Source organism: Lepisosteus platostomus, chromosome 6 (assembly GCF_059453375.1).
Source record: "Lepisosteus platostomus isolate fLepPlt1 chromosome 6, fLepPlt1.hap1, whole genome shotgun sequence".
Classification (NCBI taxonomy): domain Eukaryota; kingdom Metazoa; phylum Chordata; class Actinopteri; order Semionotiformes; family Lepisosteidae; genus Lepisosteus; species Lepisosteus platostomus.
In genome coordinates, this window is record NC_142616.1 from 64,130,116 (window position 1) to 64,148,371 (window position 18,256).

The following is an 18,256-nucleotide window of genomic DNA, read 5'->3' on the forward strand; positions in this document are numbered from 1 at the left end:
AAAAAGCAACATTTCAAACAAAATGTGTTTTTTAAAATGTGATACAATCGAAAAATTCAAATTAAAAAAAATTGTGGACAACCGTAGATATCTGAGGCTTTGTGTGCAAATAGTTAATTACCTGAGACACAATAACAAGCTTCCCAGTTTCTGCATCTACAGCTTGCACCACTCCAGTCACGGTCACATTTCCAACAGTAATCCCCCTGATGAGACCATTGCTATTTACTGAAGCAATCTTCTCATTCCCGATGGAAAAAATTATATGGGACTGAGGCTGAGGTCCTCCTTCAGATGTAATCTGAAAATTAAAGAAATTCACCCCTTCAAGCTGTTGCAGATAAATGTAAAACAAATCGATATGAAAGGGATAGAAAAAAAACAGCGCCTGAAAATAAAAAGCATCTACACTGATTTGCGACTAATCTGCCTTTTCTCTGTAGTATGAAAGTCCTGTAACATCACAAAGGTTAAGTTCTTTCCAGGAAAAGTGCTCTAATGCACATCTGTAAAATCAGCCAAGCTTGAGTCTCAGAACAGGAGAAAGAACATGAAATACTAAAACAGCTTGAGACAACTGATTCATTGAACTTTGAAGGCTTCACAGATAAGTGCCTATAACGCCTGTGAAGATGGACTGAAGAATCGCATTTCAGCGATGCACTCTTTTAAAAACATTTGCCTCTGAAGGAAATGTTCCTGTGCAACATGCAAAGCTATTAGAAATGGATGAATGACTATGACAAAAGATTCAGTTCATAAGTAAAATACAAGCTCCACCACTAGAAATTCACAGCCTAGCAGGAGGCTACTTGCCACCTTTAAATACCATAAGTATTTAAGTACAGCTTACCTGCATCATTCCACCAATAATCAGGGTAACTTTCCTTGGTATCAGTCTGAAAGGTGGAAATACCTAAAACCCAGAAGAGCACGAGATGTTTTGGGATTAAAAATCCACAACAAACGCAAAGCCATATACACTATATTTAGTAATACCCCAACAGATTAACCTCATTCACTTACTGACCTCTTTTTCATGACCCTCTGCGTACTTACATGATTCATTAGAAGCAATAAACTTACTTCGATTTGCTGTGGTGCAGAACTGATTCGTTTTCCACTTTTGTCCAAGACTACAGCAGCCAGACTCGTCTGTCCTATTGTTAAGCCCTGGACTAGAAAGGTTGCCGTGTCGTTTTCAGAAGATTCAGAAAGGGGCCTAGGAAAAAAGATGTACCCACTGAAACCTCTTTTTACTAAAAACTGACCTGCGACTATGAACATTATCTATTTGCTTTATAATCAGAATATTTGTATATCTACATTTCTTTACAATTATGTAGGTAGTATAGTTATAATATATCAAGTAACAGCACAAAGCAACAGATATAACATGTATATACGAAGAGGATATTCAAGTGAGAGATCTTGCAATTTTTGAAAATACTTACAACAAAGAAACTATCGGAGATGCAGCTTTTAGTTTTAAATCCATGAAATGAAAATATTTAGCCAAGAAGGGTTTCTTGTTATCATCCAAGACTCGAACATAAGCTTTCACCGACTTTCCAATCTCTACCTGCAGTGAGACAAATCCACATGAACCTCAATCAAACACGCTAAGCTCAGAGCCCTGTGCCATATAAAATAACCATGAAGGAAATCAATACAGAAGATTTAAAATACAGTTTATGGTAGTTTGCAAATGGAAACCCAATAATGGTAAGAGCCAGTGGGCAATTGGGTTTTCTAAATCACTAAAACAAATATTGAAAAAAGAAGCCGTTTCAGTCTGACACATGGGGAGAACAGCGACAGTTATATTGTGGACATTCACCAAGATATTTAAAGGATCAGTGGCTTTTCCCAAAGTCTTGACATGTTTCATGTGTTTTTAAATGGCAAAACCCATGAATCGTAGCCGACCGGTCATATCTATTGGCTGTAAAACAGGACTGCTCTGTTGTTCCGATGCTCAATGTGACTGGGCAATATTTTTTATTTCTGGGATCCCATTAAGAGAGTGGAACTGCATATGAACGAGCAGCATGGGTAGGCAACAATTTATTGCATAACCAGACATCAATTTTATACCCTCCAGTCCAGGTGGAGAGGATGTGACATGAATAACTCAGTGTTCCTTTTATTGGTACCTAGCAATGAAGCACTGCATGGGCCTATGGTCTTATTAGCCAGTGTGATCAGTCTGTTTCTGTCTGCTCCTACCAGCAAATTGGAACATTACAATTGGAAAGATATGGAACAGCACCTTCGTGGAACAGCAATAACATGGTCACTGGATAGTTTTATGCAAAATGCCCCGGTATACACTGTTTCTGCAGATTACCTTAAATAAATGTGTAAGTTGCACTTGCATATTTTTTTCGCTCATTATACAACTCTTGTAAATATCCTGAGGGCATTGCGTGTAATTTTAATAACATCCGGTACTGAACCAGATCAAGAAGATCAACGGAGCAAGAAGCATATGGAAAAGAACATGCAATTAAAATGCATCTAGACCTTTTGATTCTCTCTTAGAACGTAGTGACAGTAAGTGATGGTCACAGACCTTGTCAACCACTCGGACGTACACTTCAAAGATATCCGAGATGTGGATGGAGGCTTTAGCAGGAGCTGGGAAAGCCAAGCACAGATCATGAACCATGGCCTGAAGAATCCCTGGGCGAATGGGCAGCACCTTAAACAAAAAAACGTGTTGGCACTGTTACTTATTTTAAAGCATTACCTTATTTAAAGAATGAATGACATTCTTCTCCACTCAAAGGGCAAAGAGTCGGTGCTGAAGCTAAACTATCTGCATTATGAGACAAAAATAAACTAGCATTATGTAATACAGAAGTCCAGCTGGGCATATAAAATAAATTAATGAACATCCACATTAAATACACAGCTATTTTACAACTGAAATATACAGCACTGCATATTCAAAATTAAGACAGTACAATATGTTAAAGGAATAATACTAAAGTATCAGACTTACCAGAAATTAAAAAAAATCAAAAGGTCTTAATAGAACTTAAACCCCCCAAAATTTAACCCACACTGATTCTAATGCATAAAATTCTTCCACTTCTATATAAATGTTAATAAAATCATTAATGTGCAGACGGGATAAACATTCCACATTCAAACCATTTCTATCATTTTGACTTAATACAGAAAATCAATTTCTATACATCTTTGACCTTAAGGAAGTGTAGCTTAATCTGCTGGCCCAGAATACTCTTCTGGCATTAACATGCACCTCACACATTGAGACGGCAACATTTATTTACTTACCTCTGCAGTTCCTCTTGATTCTTGGTAGGCTATGTTCGCAATACCGCCAATGCTTGTGTTAACAAAAAAATAGCCAGATCCTTCACGGAGGGCAAGCTCTGCCTGCAAAACAATGGTGAAAATCTGTGAATCTGATTTACGAAATTGTTTGGAAAAATGCAAAGGGATTAAAAAGGTGCAAAAGAATATCATACCCGCACATCAGGATGGTTATATATAGTGATGGCTTCAGGACTAACTTGTACATCTTTCACCAGCAAGAGCTCAAGAGTGGCTGATACTGCTGTGAGAGGATCATACTGCAATTAACATGAAACAGGAAAAAGAGAAATCTTTTAATGGACAGCTCAAGGACACATTAGTGTTATTTTTTATCGCATGAAGCAGATACTATAGATCATTTTCTCATTTGCTTTGGCAGGGAGCAAAGATTCTCGGACCTGGATCATTTAAAAATTATTTCACTGGCATTGAAAGAATATTAATAATCATACTGATCAAACCATTGGCATCTGGTATTAGTGAGGTGTAAAAAAAATGTTACCATCACCCCATGATGCACTAACTAAAACAAAACTGAGAAAAAAAGCATTGTTGATTGCTATTTGGTCTTTGGTTGCTGTGGAGACCTATCAGTAGCTGCTAGTTGAAGTGAAGGTTTACAGGGGCCTAAGCTTTTGAAACCCACAATATCCTGACAGCTTGTTTTGGTTATTTCCGTAGGAAATTAGTGCAACGCTCATCTTGCCAGAAAGCAAATTAAGAGGGAAGGAGCCATTTTTACCTCCTTTATAAAACCCAAACATTTCATAACATGCAATTTCATACCAGACTCTGCACCCTGGCCGCACTGAGGTGTGAGGCCTGGTATCCAATGGCGGTTACTGTAATAGCAGTGACCCCAGATTTCCGATGGACAAGCACCGTTTGACGACCTGAAACAAGCAAGGTTTTTACTGTTAAGAAGCAAAATAAGATAAAAAGAGGTTTGGCCAAAACACATTTTCTAAGCTACACCTTACAGTCTTTCTTACAATAAAGCCAAACAGAAAATATTTCAACCAGAAAATCAGGACAGCTGAAGTGCAGTTCAATCTCCTATTTGGGTTTCAACTGAAATTAGATTTAAATTGTTTGGTAGTTTCAGAAGTCTTCATACCGTGAAGTTTTTTCTGTCCGTTTCCATCTTCCTTAATGTGCTGTTCCATGGGCATGGTTGGTTCTATACTCGCTAAAGAAACCTTCGTTGACTCCCAGATAATACTTAATGAACTGAAGTTGTCAAATTTTCTCCCTTGCTGATCGTAGACCGCCAAATCCAACACAGGATTCCGGTAATTGGAAACGGGTACCTACAAGAAAGTAAAGACGTATCCCAAACGAGGGAAAAAAAAACAGGGAATTAGAAAAAAGGGTTTGCTGTATTAACATTGCACTCACCAAATTAAAAACTAAATCTATGGTGATTCTCAAGGTGACGTATTAGGAGACATTTTCCTTACTGAAAATCATTTAGTCTTCATTTAGTATTTTGTCCTGGGTTTTCTAAAAAAGACATTTTTGAATAATATTGTGAACTGTGTCTTCAGTGCTCATTTACAATGAGCGATGAAGTCACAATGCTTACTGTGGATAATTGAATCATTTGGGGAGAAAAGGGAAAATACAGGCATATACCCAAGTCTTATAAATAGGAACACAGCATCAATGAATATGGCTTGGAGAAGAAACAAAAATTAAAATTTGTCAGTACGTCTTGACACTTAATACAAAGATATAAACTGCTATAAAACAGCTTATTCTCTCTAAAAATTAATAAAAACTAGTAAACTTAATAGTCAGACTCAGCTCTGTCCTACCTTTGAATTACTTTACCTTATTTAATCTCTCAAAAAAACGACTCAATAACACAGCCAGTCTGAATCTTTTTGGTGAAAATCAAGAAACGTAGGAATTTATATAGGAATTTAGCCACAAGACAAATTATTCTATTATGAAGACAATTATGATATGGAATCCACAAATTATGCATGTGCATTCTCAGGTGAATAAAGGGCTGTCAGCTGTCCAAGTTAATAATTTCAGAGCTTACAGGGATTTACACAATAAATTGTCTATGCTGTCTTTGCCAGATATTACCTTGTAGGCGATGCAACAAAATGATACAGTACAGAATAAATGCTTTTGCTTTAAAAACAAGAACAGCGCATCATAGACACCACCTCTCCATATAAAATAAATCTAGCTAATGCAAGGCTGGGGTTTTACACAGTGTCCACTTCAGGACAACATTAGCAGTCATCTATTATTGTTATTACAGTATATACAGGACCCACTACATTTGGAATTAAAATGTGACTACGTCTCGGCTCACGACAGCCACCTCTGTACCGGCAAGGGGAGAACAAGGGAGGACAGACAGGCTTGCCTGAGTCACCGACCTTCTCAAGCTGCAGGCTCCCTGGTGATGGACAAGAGACCCTCACTGACGTCTGCAGGCACCCCAGGTACTCAAGAGGTTGCCGTTTCACTGGGAGCCGAGAAAGCCCTAGCTAACTACTAATGACCTTTTTTGGGTATTAAACAGCCTCTGACTGAATATTCATACTGGGAAATATATCGGGTTTCTTTAATTGAGATTTACTCCATTAAAAACATGGTCATCTAAACCAAAACCGGAATTCTTAAAACTTACTTTTCTGTGCTCATGCTTAAACAACCATCAGGAAGACATACTCTTCCTATCCACCACTGTTAATGTTCAACCAGGACGCCTGCTGCCCAACCTAAATACAACTCTTCAGTGCCCACGTCCTCTGCTGGGTCCGCGTCAGACTCACCAGTTGCTTGTTCTGCTGTAGCAACGGACAGGACAAGTCGAGCTGGGGGTTGGTGTAGACGGGAACTAAAGTGAGCCGGGAAGGGGGAGCGCACACGAGCTTCACAACTGCGGGCTCCACTGCAGGAAAGGGGTTCGTCAAACTGGGCTGGTTCCCAACGGTCACGGCGAGGACCTGATGGGGAAAAACAACGACAAGACAGAGATGTGAAATTTAGCCCTTTACTCATAAGTGAAGGCACAGCGACCGCTTACAAGCGAGGAACCTAACTACTTATTTTACAGAGGTAGGGAGCTGCGTCAGCACGCCTAGGCTGGAATTAACAGGCAAAGGTTTATTCCATGCTGAGAGACACCTGTGTCACACCTGAAGAAGGCTCCACAGTCGAAACATTGCGTGCCTTTTCTTTTCCTTTCAGCATGGAATAAACCTTTAGCTTCTACTTATTTTATTTTTTCTTCCCAGAAACTGAATAGCAAACAAAGAACGTGTAGTTATTAACGGTCTACTTTAGTAAATGAACCAAAGGTTAGTTTGATAAACTGGTGTTATAAGACACAGACCTTTTCGCGACACAAATTTCATTAGGCTTGCCTCTCACCTGTTCGCCGAACGCCCTGCACGTTGCTCTGACCCAGTGCTGGAAGTAGTTCCTCGACGCAGGGCCAAAGAGAGCCAGGCCCACACTCCCTGGGTCTTCAGCTGTGAGGTTCCTGAAAAACTTGGAGGGCTCCAGCACCCAGGGCTTCGGTCCTCCTTCAAAGAGCATGTCTTTAGAGGAGCCAAGTGTGACCAGCGCAACAGACACTGGATCAATTGCCTGAAAAGTTAAATAGAGAACACTCTTCAAGGTGCATGACCTTTCTGAGCTGACTGTCTAAACAGAGAAAGGATGCACTGCAGATTACAAAGCAGTTACCTGAGCAACACAAAAACTCCTACTTTACTCTATATTACACTACATGTATTTAAAACACTTTGCATTTCTATTTCCAAACATGATTAAGAGAGGATTAAAATTTGTACTTCATGTATTTCATTTTCACTACCATCAAGAACATTTGTATTTTGTCATGAGTTTTCTAAAAGAGACATTCTCGTACAATATTGTGAACTGCGCCTTCAGCACTCATTTATAATGAGCGATGAAGTCACAATGCTTACTGTGGATAATTCATTCATTTGGGGAGAAAAGGGGAAAATACAGGCATGTTAAGTAGGTTCAAATGAAAGGGCATCCTTTTCCAATTGTAGTAGTTGCAGCTAATTAAACTGTAGCTCATCAATTCCTTTACACTCTAATTGAATTTTTTCTTTCCGCACATTGCTTAATACAGTGGTAGGAGACAAGACACATAATTGATCCCTGTGGGATAATGTTTAGCTTCAAAGTACCGATCCTGACTTCTTGTTAAAAAAATAAATACAAAGCAATGGGACAGAGTGTGAAAGGGAGAAAAAAAACATCAAAAGAAGTTCTGAAAAAAAGATTCTTGTGCGTGTAGATGTGATTTACTTACTTTAAGAGGTTGATAGGCCGCAATGGTAATTCTAGCACTTAAGTGAAGGTGGCCATGCGTGTAACTGACCAGGAGCACTGTGTCACCAGTTGCCAAAGCCTGTACTCTCACTCCACTGCAGTAATCCTGGCCTGGTTTCAACCTCCCTGCAGAGGAAGAGGGAAATGATAATCAGAGCATATCAAAGTGAAGGATCCCAAACATTTCTTAAGGAACATCCAGCTAAATATTTGTTTGCTAAGTAAAATCCTGCAGAGTACTTTCAGTGTTTGGAAATGGTGCAATTGTCCACCTGCTTTCATTTACTTTAAAGATCTTTAAACAACTCATGAACTTAATATACGTGGAGTAAAGACCAAATACAATAAATGTAAAGCTTACAGCATTAATTTAGTTAAGATAAGGATAATCTATTTCATTTATCTGGGAAGGACAAATGTGGAAAAAGATCCCTGTATATAGGTATGAACATTCCTAAAAAGATTGTGATGTATGCAAGACAAAATGAACAGCATATCCCTTTAGAAAGATGATAAATACAGCCTGCCATGGAAAACAAAATGGAGGATTAGAAGGATTTTTTTTAAGTTACAACAATGCTTTCTTACCTTCCAGGAACTTGAAGATACCTTTGTTCTCCACTTCTACAACCAGATCAAAATGGGAGCAGTCACTGAGTGTTACCTTCTCCCCTGTCTCCACGCTGAGAAGCCCAAATATCCTGAGAGGCAGGTCCAGGGTTTGACCCACACGAGCCTCAACTTGACATGGAATAAAATCCATTCCCACTGGTTCTATCACATAGACCTTTAAAAAAAAGGAAAGCAGAAAATGTTTAGGAAAACTGCACAATACAGTCACAAATACACACTGTGCATACCCCATACCAAAAACCCAAAGTGCAATTATTGTTGAACGGCCTCTTAAAAATTTTGGTTAAATTGTAAATCTCTCTATTCACAAAGTGGAAATAATATTTGGTTTAGCATATGTTTTGTTGATGGCTTTAAAGAAGCACACCTTTAAGTCATGTTTTATTCTTAGGTTCAGAACACTGTTGATCTGGCCTTTATTGATATGAGCATTTTGAGATGGCAGTATTTCATTGTATCCAGCTATTTGTCATTCAGATTTAAATAGTCTCCAAGGTCCCTGCTAAACTTTCACTTTACAACTAGAGACTACAACTTTAAAACCAATATTAAAAGTAATAAAAAGGTTAATAAAGTGTTTTGACAATATGGAGAAATGCCATGTGAAGTATTGATGATTTTACAGTTTTAAAACAACTTTGCTCAAGCATGCAGGAAACTTGCTCTTAAGAGCAGACAAAGTCAGCATTCTGGACCCAATTATGCAGTCCACAGTTTAGGCCTGTGGTAGAAAATGAGTATGTTTGCTATCAATCCTGTCACTCACAGTTAATGTCTCACTACATCTGTGCTGTGTTTTCCCACTTACTAAAACAAATTCAATTTTTTGCCACCACAGTTAGTATAGCATTCTTTCTTAGCTATTCCAAGGGTCAAATAAAACTGAATTTATTATGTCTGGGCAATCCAGTTGCAACTTAATTTAACATTAAATCTTAAGCAAACCACCTCCATAATCAGGTATTGAAATGTGAGAATATGAATTACTATAGTAATCCATAAATGAAATCTTACTTAAAACAAGATTCACAGTAATTATTATACTGATCAGTTTTAATGAAATATTTTCACATACATTTTGCATTAGGTAATTGCTTCTCTCTGCAGCAGAACAGATGGATCATAGCATTTTCACAAAACAGGCAGTAATTGAAAACTTTCTCTAGATAATAAAAAATACTTTTAACCATCTGTAAAACAGCCACAGGACACACAATTTGACCATATGGTGCTGCATCAGGGTTATAGTCCAAGAAAAAAAACCTGTATTATTTTAAACAATTTTTTTAACTTATAAAAACACCCTTGCTAAAAACAGACAAAACAGAGTTTTTAGAGAAAAGCTTCCTGTTGCAAAAATGATACAATGTAAGGATGTTTCAATACATTTTTTATTAGAATTTTGGAAATCTTTTCTCTTTTCATTTTCTAGCAAGGAACTATGATACCAGCAAGGGGTCAATGTGTCCGACTGAGGTAAATCCCAAAAGTTCTCTTTCTCTAACACTGACACGTGGCTGAGTCCAGGCTACTAAGCCCACTCATTAACCGTTAGAATGAACTGTCCAGGACATTCCCATCCTTGGATTTACTTCCCTTAACAGAAAAAAAACCTGAGCTCATCTCCTATCATCCTTGGCCATCCTTGAATGTTCCTCGGCCAGCAATGAAAACTGAACTTTCCTGAAAAGGCAGAAGTCCAGGAATAATAATAGACTGCAAGTTACTTTGTGTTCCTGTCTGTAACCGATCCTGTCTCTGCGTGCATGTTTCTTTTGATTTAACGAAGGACTTTCAAAAATGGTAACAAGGCTATTTCCTCAAATTTTCCAGTACACAGAAGACCCTAACATCCAACACATAGCACTGCTGTAGCTCTCGGACATTTCATACTTTCCCGGAGTAAAACAAATCCAAACTTCATCCATATAGAATATTACACAGACTGGAAAATATTTGTTTTAGGCGATAGGCACCAGAACCCACAGACAACCCAGTAACAAGCTGCCCTATGAATGCCATTGAAGCACTGGGCTTCTTCCAAGACACAACTTTATGAGACTTCTAGATCATTAAAGCTAGAAGCCCCATCACAGGATTTTTTTTTTTACTTCTTTGTATTGAATGCACTAGTATAACTCCAAGAATTCACGCGTTACAAACACAAGAGCAGTTACCAATGAGGGGAGGTGGCCCATCCAGCCCATTTGGTAGTTTGTAGCTAGCTGAGCCAATTGTCTCATCCAGTTGTTTCATGATGGAGGCCAAGGGATCAGCTTCAACAAGTGTGTTTCCCTTATTCCATACTCCAACAGGGGTAAGTCCCTTGCAGGCTGACAAGATGGTTCCAATGGCCTCCTTGCACTTGTAACTTGTTATTAAAAGGATTAAACGGAAGGCACCTATGGAATATGCACGGGACTCACCTTCATCTTTCCATAATGTAGAGGATTCTGTACATCATGTGCCTGAACAACACTGACTCCCACATCGCTGACAGTCGTCATAGCTCCTTTGACAGTCACTGTTGCAACGTCTTGGTTGGATGAGGACCAGGTAAAATTTCCACTCCCTCCATCTGCCTTTTGCACACGGGATTAAAACAGAACACAAAAGATGTCACTACAATAATGTGTTCTGCTACAAACAGCATATAGAGACAGATGGATGTAAAAGCAGTACTGTTCTTGTGCAGCAAAGCAAGACCATAGGATGACAAGAATATACTACATAATATAAACCACATACAGTAAGTACGTAATAAAGGGAGCAGTGCTGCTGATCATTATTAATTCAGAGTTATAGAACCAGCCCTTCAAGGAGAGGACACATTAAATACTTCCAATGCAGAGTGTGGGGTGTTCAAACATTTCCCCGTTTTTACTTAATACGTTAATTTTACCCCTTTTTTAATTGCAGTGAGGGAAAAAGATCTGCTTTTACAAAAGACTGAAACAAAAAATTGTGAATGCCTCCCAACAAATGACAAAAGTTGAATTTTAGATTTTGAATATGAAATGTAAAGGATTCAGCAGTCTGCACTGGAGATATTTACGAAATCGCACACTTTCCTGTCCTATTCCTTTTGTTTTGCATTTAAAAAGACTGTAAATCTGATCGAATGGCTTACAGCCATGTCCTGTGTTGTTGAAAAAGGATTAAGACAGAGACAATACATATACAATAGAACTCATCTTAGTGGAGGATTTGTTTATAGCAGTTTATAGATTAAAACTTCACTGTCACTCAAACAGGGGATGTTTGTTATTCTCATGTCAGTCAGTAAATATCCAGTGTTACTTTATTTTTACAGTCTCCTGCCCTAAAGCACATTAAGTGATAATCCTAAATCTTTCTGCAACATTTATTTCTTCAATTTTAGGATATACAGCCTGAGAGCCCTCCTATAATGGCTTCCAAACACTTTGTAAATCATAGCTGTGGCATAACTCATTATAAAGGAGTATTTATTTTTGCTCATTTATGATGCTGTGCATCATGTAATCTAGCCACCTGGGTAATCTTATAAATGATATCAATGCATTCATAAGACCCAGAAGACTTTAATTGCATTAACGTCGACATTTAATAAATACCTTTATTGTGTACTGGTACGCTCCTATTTTGGGTTGCCATGGGAATGTTAAAATTCTTGGAGTAAGAACTATGGGATTATAAATTTCGACATCCTGTTGGTTACGGACTGGAATGGAAAAAACATGAACACCACCATCCTGAAAGAGAAAATCAGTCATGTTATTGAAACAAATACAAGAAACGTTCTGGTTTAACTTTCAATTCCTTATTTTCCCCCCCAATATACAGAGACTAAAAGAGTAATTTAAAAACACTGGCAATAAGGACATCTCAAAATAATGTTCTACTTATTTACCATATCAAAACGTTCTAATTGGACATTCAACCACTTTAATAAACACAAGTTTATTGAACAACATATGGTTTTAAATTTCTTTAAATATGTAGTATGATTTTGAAAACTGCTAGTCTGAGCCTTTAATGAAAAATGACTTGAGCAGGCCTAAGATTCCTGGCGGCTCCTTTATTTCATTACTACAATGGTCCACAATGATTGCAGGTTGACTCACCTGATCCACAACAGATGTAAGTGCAGCATCTATTACAGTTTGGCCATTTTGCAAAGCCTTCACACGATGATATGAACCATTGAAGGAGGACTCTAAAATCTTAAAATACGCCTTTGGAAAGACTGCCTCAATCCGGATGTTCTAGAAACAATGAGATCAATCAAATGTGTGGGTCTTACCGCAAAAGATTATTTACATCCCCATGAAAAAAAAAGTTTAAAATTCCAATTTAGATATTCCAAGCACTTATAGAAAGAAATAATTGTGTTTCCTGAACAAATCTATAAAGAGTTTCCGTTTTGAGGTTCCTTGATGAATAGGATAATAATACAGCTAGAACTAACAACAGGGTCTTCTTCAACTGTATCTGTGAAGCTGTGAATAATTTAAGAACTACACACCCATTGCCTGACAAATTTGAAAAAATTAACCTTTAAATACAACTGCAAAAACCTTTAACTCTGCACGTTAGAGGCAATAAACAGCACATTTTGACCACAAATAGATTTTGTAGCTCCTTATAGTTACAAACCAGATTCTCTCCAATTCCATCTAGAATGTCACTGACTCACTAATCTAATGCACTACATAGCCTTACTTAAATTTTTCTTTCTTTTTAAAATCTAGAGCTGTTTACCTTTTTTGTACTGAAAAATAAAGATCACGGTGCTGTGTTTAGTATCAATTTTGGAGGAAAATGATGCCACTAAATTGTTACTGGCATGTTTCAGTTTGGAAAAAATAGTTGTTTTTAAAAACTGCTTATCTTCAAATCAGAGATTCACAACTCCAGTCACAGGACTCCCAAATTCTGCATGTTTTACAGATCATCCAGTCATCACCACTATAAGAGCTGGGTGAGAGCTGTTAAGCTGCTCAAATTGAGCCAATGATTAGTTTGACAGGATCACCAAGAGCCAAGCTGGAATGAAAGGTTGTTGACAAAACAGCACCTCTTGCACTGTAGCTGGGCACCCCTGTTACGAATAAAAAGCAACTCACATCTGACAAATGGACCTTATTGCTTGATTTGTCAAATACTTCAATGAGAATTTCATACGTTCTTCCTGTTTCAAGGACCCATCTGTCTCCTGGATGGATTTTAAACCCTGTTAAAAGTTAAAAAAACAAAGCCAAATCACTGATAATGCATGAAGAAACACTTCGGTAAATTAGAAGGGCATTCAGCCTACCTTACTCTTTCATTGCTATTTAAATGGTGATCCCTATAGCGGTAATCAGCTAAAATCCCAACTCATTAAAAGAAACTATTATTGAAGGGACGGTCTGATCAAATGATTAGCACTTAGGTCAATATCATTAAAACTGAGCTCAAAGGCAAACAACAAAGTAAAACCTCCACAGAGTATTCTTTAATGCACTTCCAAAACTGTCAGCGAGTGATTTTAGTTTAACTGTTGGAAAATAGTGCCAGCTCAATTTAACATGGAGCTCTGTAACAGCAGCATCAAAACTGCATTACTGCATTCAAGCTGCAACCCAGAAAACTGAATGTGAGAGTTTTCACCAGATATCAGCCCATCTGAGAAAGAAAAATAAAACATTGTTCAAATATTTAGAAGATTATTTGAAAATGTATTGATTTGAATTGAGTTTTTTTATATTTTTGAAAACACTACTCACAGTAGGGCCACCTGGGAAATAGTCCACATTCGCACTGATGCCCTGAAGGTACATAAATGTTTATAACAGGCTATTGAAAGCCCCTCTAAATCTAAAAGAAATCAGTTACGAACCTAAATATCCTGGCTCCACAACATACAACGTGCTGTTTGGCAATCTAGATGCTCCCTGCATACGAAGACCTGTTCAAACCCTCTGTCAAGGACAAATTCAAATGAGATGGAAGAAAAAGAAAATGCCATATGGTTCATATTTTCAGCTGGATTCTTTTAAAATTAAAATGTCAACTCTAATTTCAATGCACTGTATGGCACCCCCATCCCCAAAACTACACATTTCTGGAACCAAAGTTTTATGCTTTTAAAATTGCTATGATTCACTGCCAGCTCACCGCTCACAGTTAAACTTGTTGATGGATGCTGCTGTCAACTTTAATAAAAATGTTAGTCGATGCTGTAAAGTTTAAAATATCATCAGCACTGCCACCGATTCTGCAGGATCCAGAGATTCTCTAAGCATGCAGGACCTGACGGGGAAGCACAAGGTGGGAAGTCATTTAAAAAGAAAGGCGGCGACCACTGTCTGAAGGATACTCTTGTGGTCAAGAACTATGTTGGTCTGTCCACGCTGGAGCGCTGTTACAGTCGATGTTGCTCTGTCCAGTTTTGCCACAGGGATCCTCACATCTCCATCTGGTCCTAAGATGCTGTTCTGCAGCTGCAGTTCATACTGATCACATGGCATCACTAACTCTGTCAAGAAGATGACAACCACACAGTAAGAAAAGGCTGTTGTATTTCCCCAGAAAAAAAATTCAGACTAAATTGGTCGTGAACAATTGATCTCCCAACAATGCAAGACTATTAAAACTGCAACCAACTGATGATTCTAAATCCAATTAACCATGACAAAGTGCATTAAGACGAAATACACCTATATAGGTTACAATAAGTACAATTTCCATAGCTGTAGACCGTCAAAATTATTTAAAATAAGTAAAATCTGTGAATCACAACAAACCACTTACATCTTCAACAATTTCATAAAAGTTTTATTGGGAAAGTTTTTTTTGCAACAGATTCTTGACACTCATTATACATGTTAACCTGCAGAGATAAAAGGATCTAATCTCCTAATTAAGGATTAATCCTTAGCTTCATTTAACCAGTATCCTAAAGATACAAAAAGCAGCAAACTGACCTGTAATCTTTCCCTGACGAATCTTCTGTACCCTATATTGAATAGAAGTACCCACAAGTAAGTAAATATCGTATGCCGGGTTCAAAAGTATGTTTTCTAGGATTAAGAGTCTGACTTCTGCAGCTGGCACATTCTGCAAGAGAAATATGTATCGCAAGTAAAAACGGGTACATTTTCTTACTTGAAGAGTAATGAGCAGTGTATTGCAGCATTCTGTAGTTCTACAGAATTTCACTGTAAATCGAATATAGTACCTAAACAGTGACATGCTACTTCAAACTTATATTAACATCAAAGGTAACAGAAGCTGAGCTCAGTCATTCCCTTTTACTGTGCATGAAAGGCATTCATGATCCAGAACAGAATGCCATTTAAGTCTTCAGTTCTTCGGCATCACAGACCTAGCAGGTGAGGTGCCAGAACTATTTTGCAGTTGATGTAAGTGTTTTTGTTACCATCATGGTTTCTGGAGAATCCTGCCTAGAAATTAGAAATACGATTAGGCAGGGTAGCAGTCTGCTACCTTAACCACCCAGACAGCCACATCTTTATCTACACGAAATAGCAAAGCTACATGAAATAGCAAACATCAGGGTACATTATGGTGTTTGACGAGCTGACAAGGGTTATAACAGCTAAAACAAAGAAAAGCAGATGTGATGAGTAAGCATTTGAAGCACCAAACTATACAGGTCAAGGGACAAAAGTGAAGGCTCTCAATTCCTGGGGTACCTCTTAAAGTGTGTCAATCTAACCATGTCATTGTAACAACCTTGCAGAAGATCTTAATGCAAAAGACAAAAGCCCCCAGATTTATAGGTCCTTATCTAACATTCATTAAGAATTGAAAACAGATTAAAGTATGGTCCTCATATTCAAATTGTCCCCTGGGGGATTTATGACTGAGTGACAATTTTGCATGCAGATGCTACAGTACATCAATTATATTGTACATTGTATCACACAGCAAAACAATTATGTGGATTTTATGATGACATACGCCACACACCCCAATGACATACCTTGTACAATGACTCCTGTATTTTCGCTTTTATTTTGGAATTTCCAGTTTTTATTCCCGACACCAAAATAATATCTCCTTGCTTGCCCACTTTCTCCATCTCTGAAATGTAGGCTGGGGGAGTATATGTAGATTCTGAGAACTTGAGTACCCTAGGAAAAGAAATGAATGTATAATACAGTTTACTTTTTAAACCTTAGAATACCTCTTTAAAATAAAATACTGGCATAAGAGATTAGGTGTCGGTTAAAGTACAGTATGGACTTCAGGAATCTTCAGGAATGGCACATAACTGAAGCACCGCAATGTAACTACCATCAGATATAATGTAGAATACTTTTTTTATGAATGAAGTTACAGATGAAGAGACTCTGCAAACAGTTTTTCTCATTTTCCCCAAACACATTAGAAAGTTCAGTCGATACACACGGTCAGCGGTTTTTTGTCACACATTACAGTTTTCAACATTAATTTTTTCTGAGGCCAAATAAATTCAGTTATAAATCTGAAGCACCTATTTGTGCAATCCTTGCAAATTTCAAGCATTAGAATTCCAAGGATAGATGCATTCTATTAGCTAAGTGGGTACAGACACTGTTGTACAACATGTATCATGCAAAAAGGAGACGCTCAATTGCATCTTGTTTGTCAAGTTTGTGGTTGGTCTGCTTATATTTTTAAAGTAAAACAACTTTCAATTAATCTTGTGCAGACATCACTTGAATAAGTATTACTGTTGCATTTCTAAAATGTCCCAATATATAACAAATTAAGTTTTTAAAAATGAACAATCATGTCTGCTTTAAAATGTTTGCAATTGAACTGCTTATCAAATAATCAATATTTATTGCAAAAATCCAATTTTAAAACAAAGAAACATACCTAGAAAACAGACCGTCATGAAATGTCATTGAATGACACGTGGGTCATGGACAGTTAAAGTCAATGAACACTTAAGACTTTTTTTATAGTTTATGTTTTCTGGATAACTGTTCTGGAGCACCAGGAGCAATAAGTTGACTTAATAAATTACAGAGCTTGTGGGACTCACCGTAATGCATTATAGGAATCTGAGAAGCTAGCAGTGTCTGCATCTTTCACGATGGACCAGTCAAAAACCAGCCCTGCCAATGTACTGAAAGTATTTCCTGAAAAAACATACAAGAACAACAGTATTTTCAATTTTTTGTAGTCAGTGATCAGGAAAAACAAATGCAGAACTACAACAGCTAAACGTGCTTAGTCACAGAAACATTATGCTGCTCTATGTATTAGCAACACAAATGCAATGTCATTTTGCAATAAAAAACTGTTCCACATCTGAACTTATTTATTCGGCATTTAACTGCCAAAAATGTGTTTTTAATAGATTTGGACTTCCAAGTGTAATTTATTTCCATGCATTCTTTACTAGCTTAACTGGTTTGGTGAACGTCCAATATAAACCATGAGCCAATACATAACTAAACACAGAACCACATGGTTATTATCGAATTACGCAAACAAGTGATTCTGGATATTATCTTAGGGTCTGGAAGCTCTAAAATACTTAAGATTAAAACAACAAATGGATTAACCAAAAAGCCACAGGTAGTTTTTACTATATGAATAAGGGATTCTTCTTGCCTTCAGCTATGGTTTCTTAAAGTCAGTCAAAGGCTGAAAATATCCTCTAATGCATTCTACATTTTATGATGCATTTCCTATTCTACACTTCAAATACTGAACACAGAACCCAACAGTAAATATATTAAAGTATTGTCAAGACCTGTTAAGCAACATCAAAGGCACTACATAAAAGTTAAATCCTAATTAGTATAAAATGACAAAATAAGGGAGCTCAAAACTGTATTAAGTGTTTTAACCAAGATCCTCAGACTCTGACTAATGAACTTTGGGTTAACATGCTCGTATTTTCACCTTCACATTTTAAAATACGTAGTACTTGGAAAGGGCAAGGATTGGA

The 18,256-nt window shown here is 37.5% G+C and overlaps 1 protein-coding gene across 2 annotated transcripts in view; it reads right to left on the minus strand.

The window, feature by feature from the left end:
• The window catches only part of nup210 (nucleoporin 210), a 39,968-nt gene that overhangs the window by 17,091 nt on the left and 4,621 nt on the right, over positions 1-18,256 (minus strand). The window contains exons 4-25 of one of the 2 annotated variants that reach the window (XM_088636889.1): positions 17,342-17,438; positions 16,292-16,442; positions 15,270-15,402; positions 14,663-14,821; positions 14,183-14,251; positions 13,428-13,534; positions 12,426-12,566; positions 11,916-12,053; positions 10,746-10,901; positions 8,275-8,473; positions 7,667-7,812; positions 6,748-6,966; positions 6,147-6,320; positions 4,466-4,658; positions 4,135-4,241; positions 3,501-3,605; positions 3,307-3,408; positions 2,576-2,704; positions 1,455-1,582; positions 1,087-1,222; positions 854-916; positions 122-301 (exon numbers count right to left, since the gene is read on the minus strand). In XM_088636889.1, the coding sequence (XP_088493015.1) occupies positions 122-301; positions 854-916; positions 1,087-1,222; positions 1,455-1,582; positions 2,576-2,704; positions 3,307-3,408; positions 3,501-3,605; positions 4,135-4,241; positions 4,466-4,658; positions 6,147-6,320; positions 6,748-6,966; positions 7,667-7,812; positions 8,275-8,473; positions 10,746-10,901; positions 11,916-12,053; positions 12,426-12,566; positions 13,428-13,534; positions 14,183-14,251; positions 14,663-14,821; positions 15,270-15,402; positions 16,292-16,442; positions 17,342-17,438 (3,032 nt within the window). Of the gene's footprint in view, positions 1-121; positions 302-853; positions 917-1,086; positions 1,223-1,454; positions 1,583-2,575; positions 2,705-3,306; positions 3,409-3,500; positions 3,606-4,134; positions 4,242-4,465; positions 4,659-6,146; positions 6,321-6,747; positions 6,967-7,666; positions 7,813-8,274; positions 8,474-10,745; positions 10,902-11,915; positions 12,054-12,425; positions 12,567-13,427; positions 13,535-14,182; positions 14,252-14,662; positions 14,822-15,269; positions 15,403-16,291; positions 16,443-17,341; positions 17,439-18,256 lie in introns of those variants that run through there. The other variant, XM_088636890.1, reaches the window with a different exon arrangement.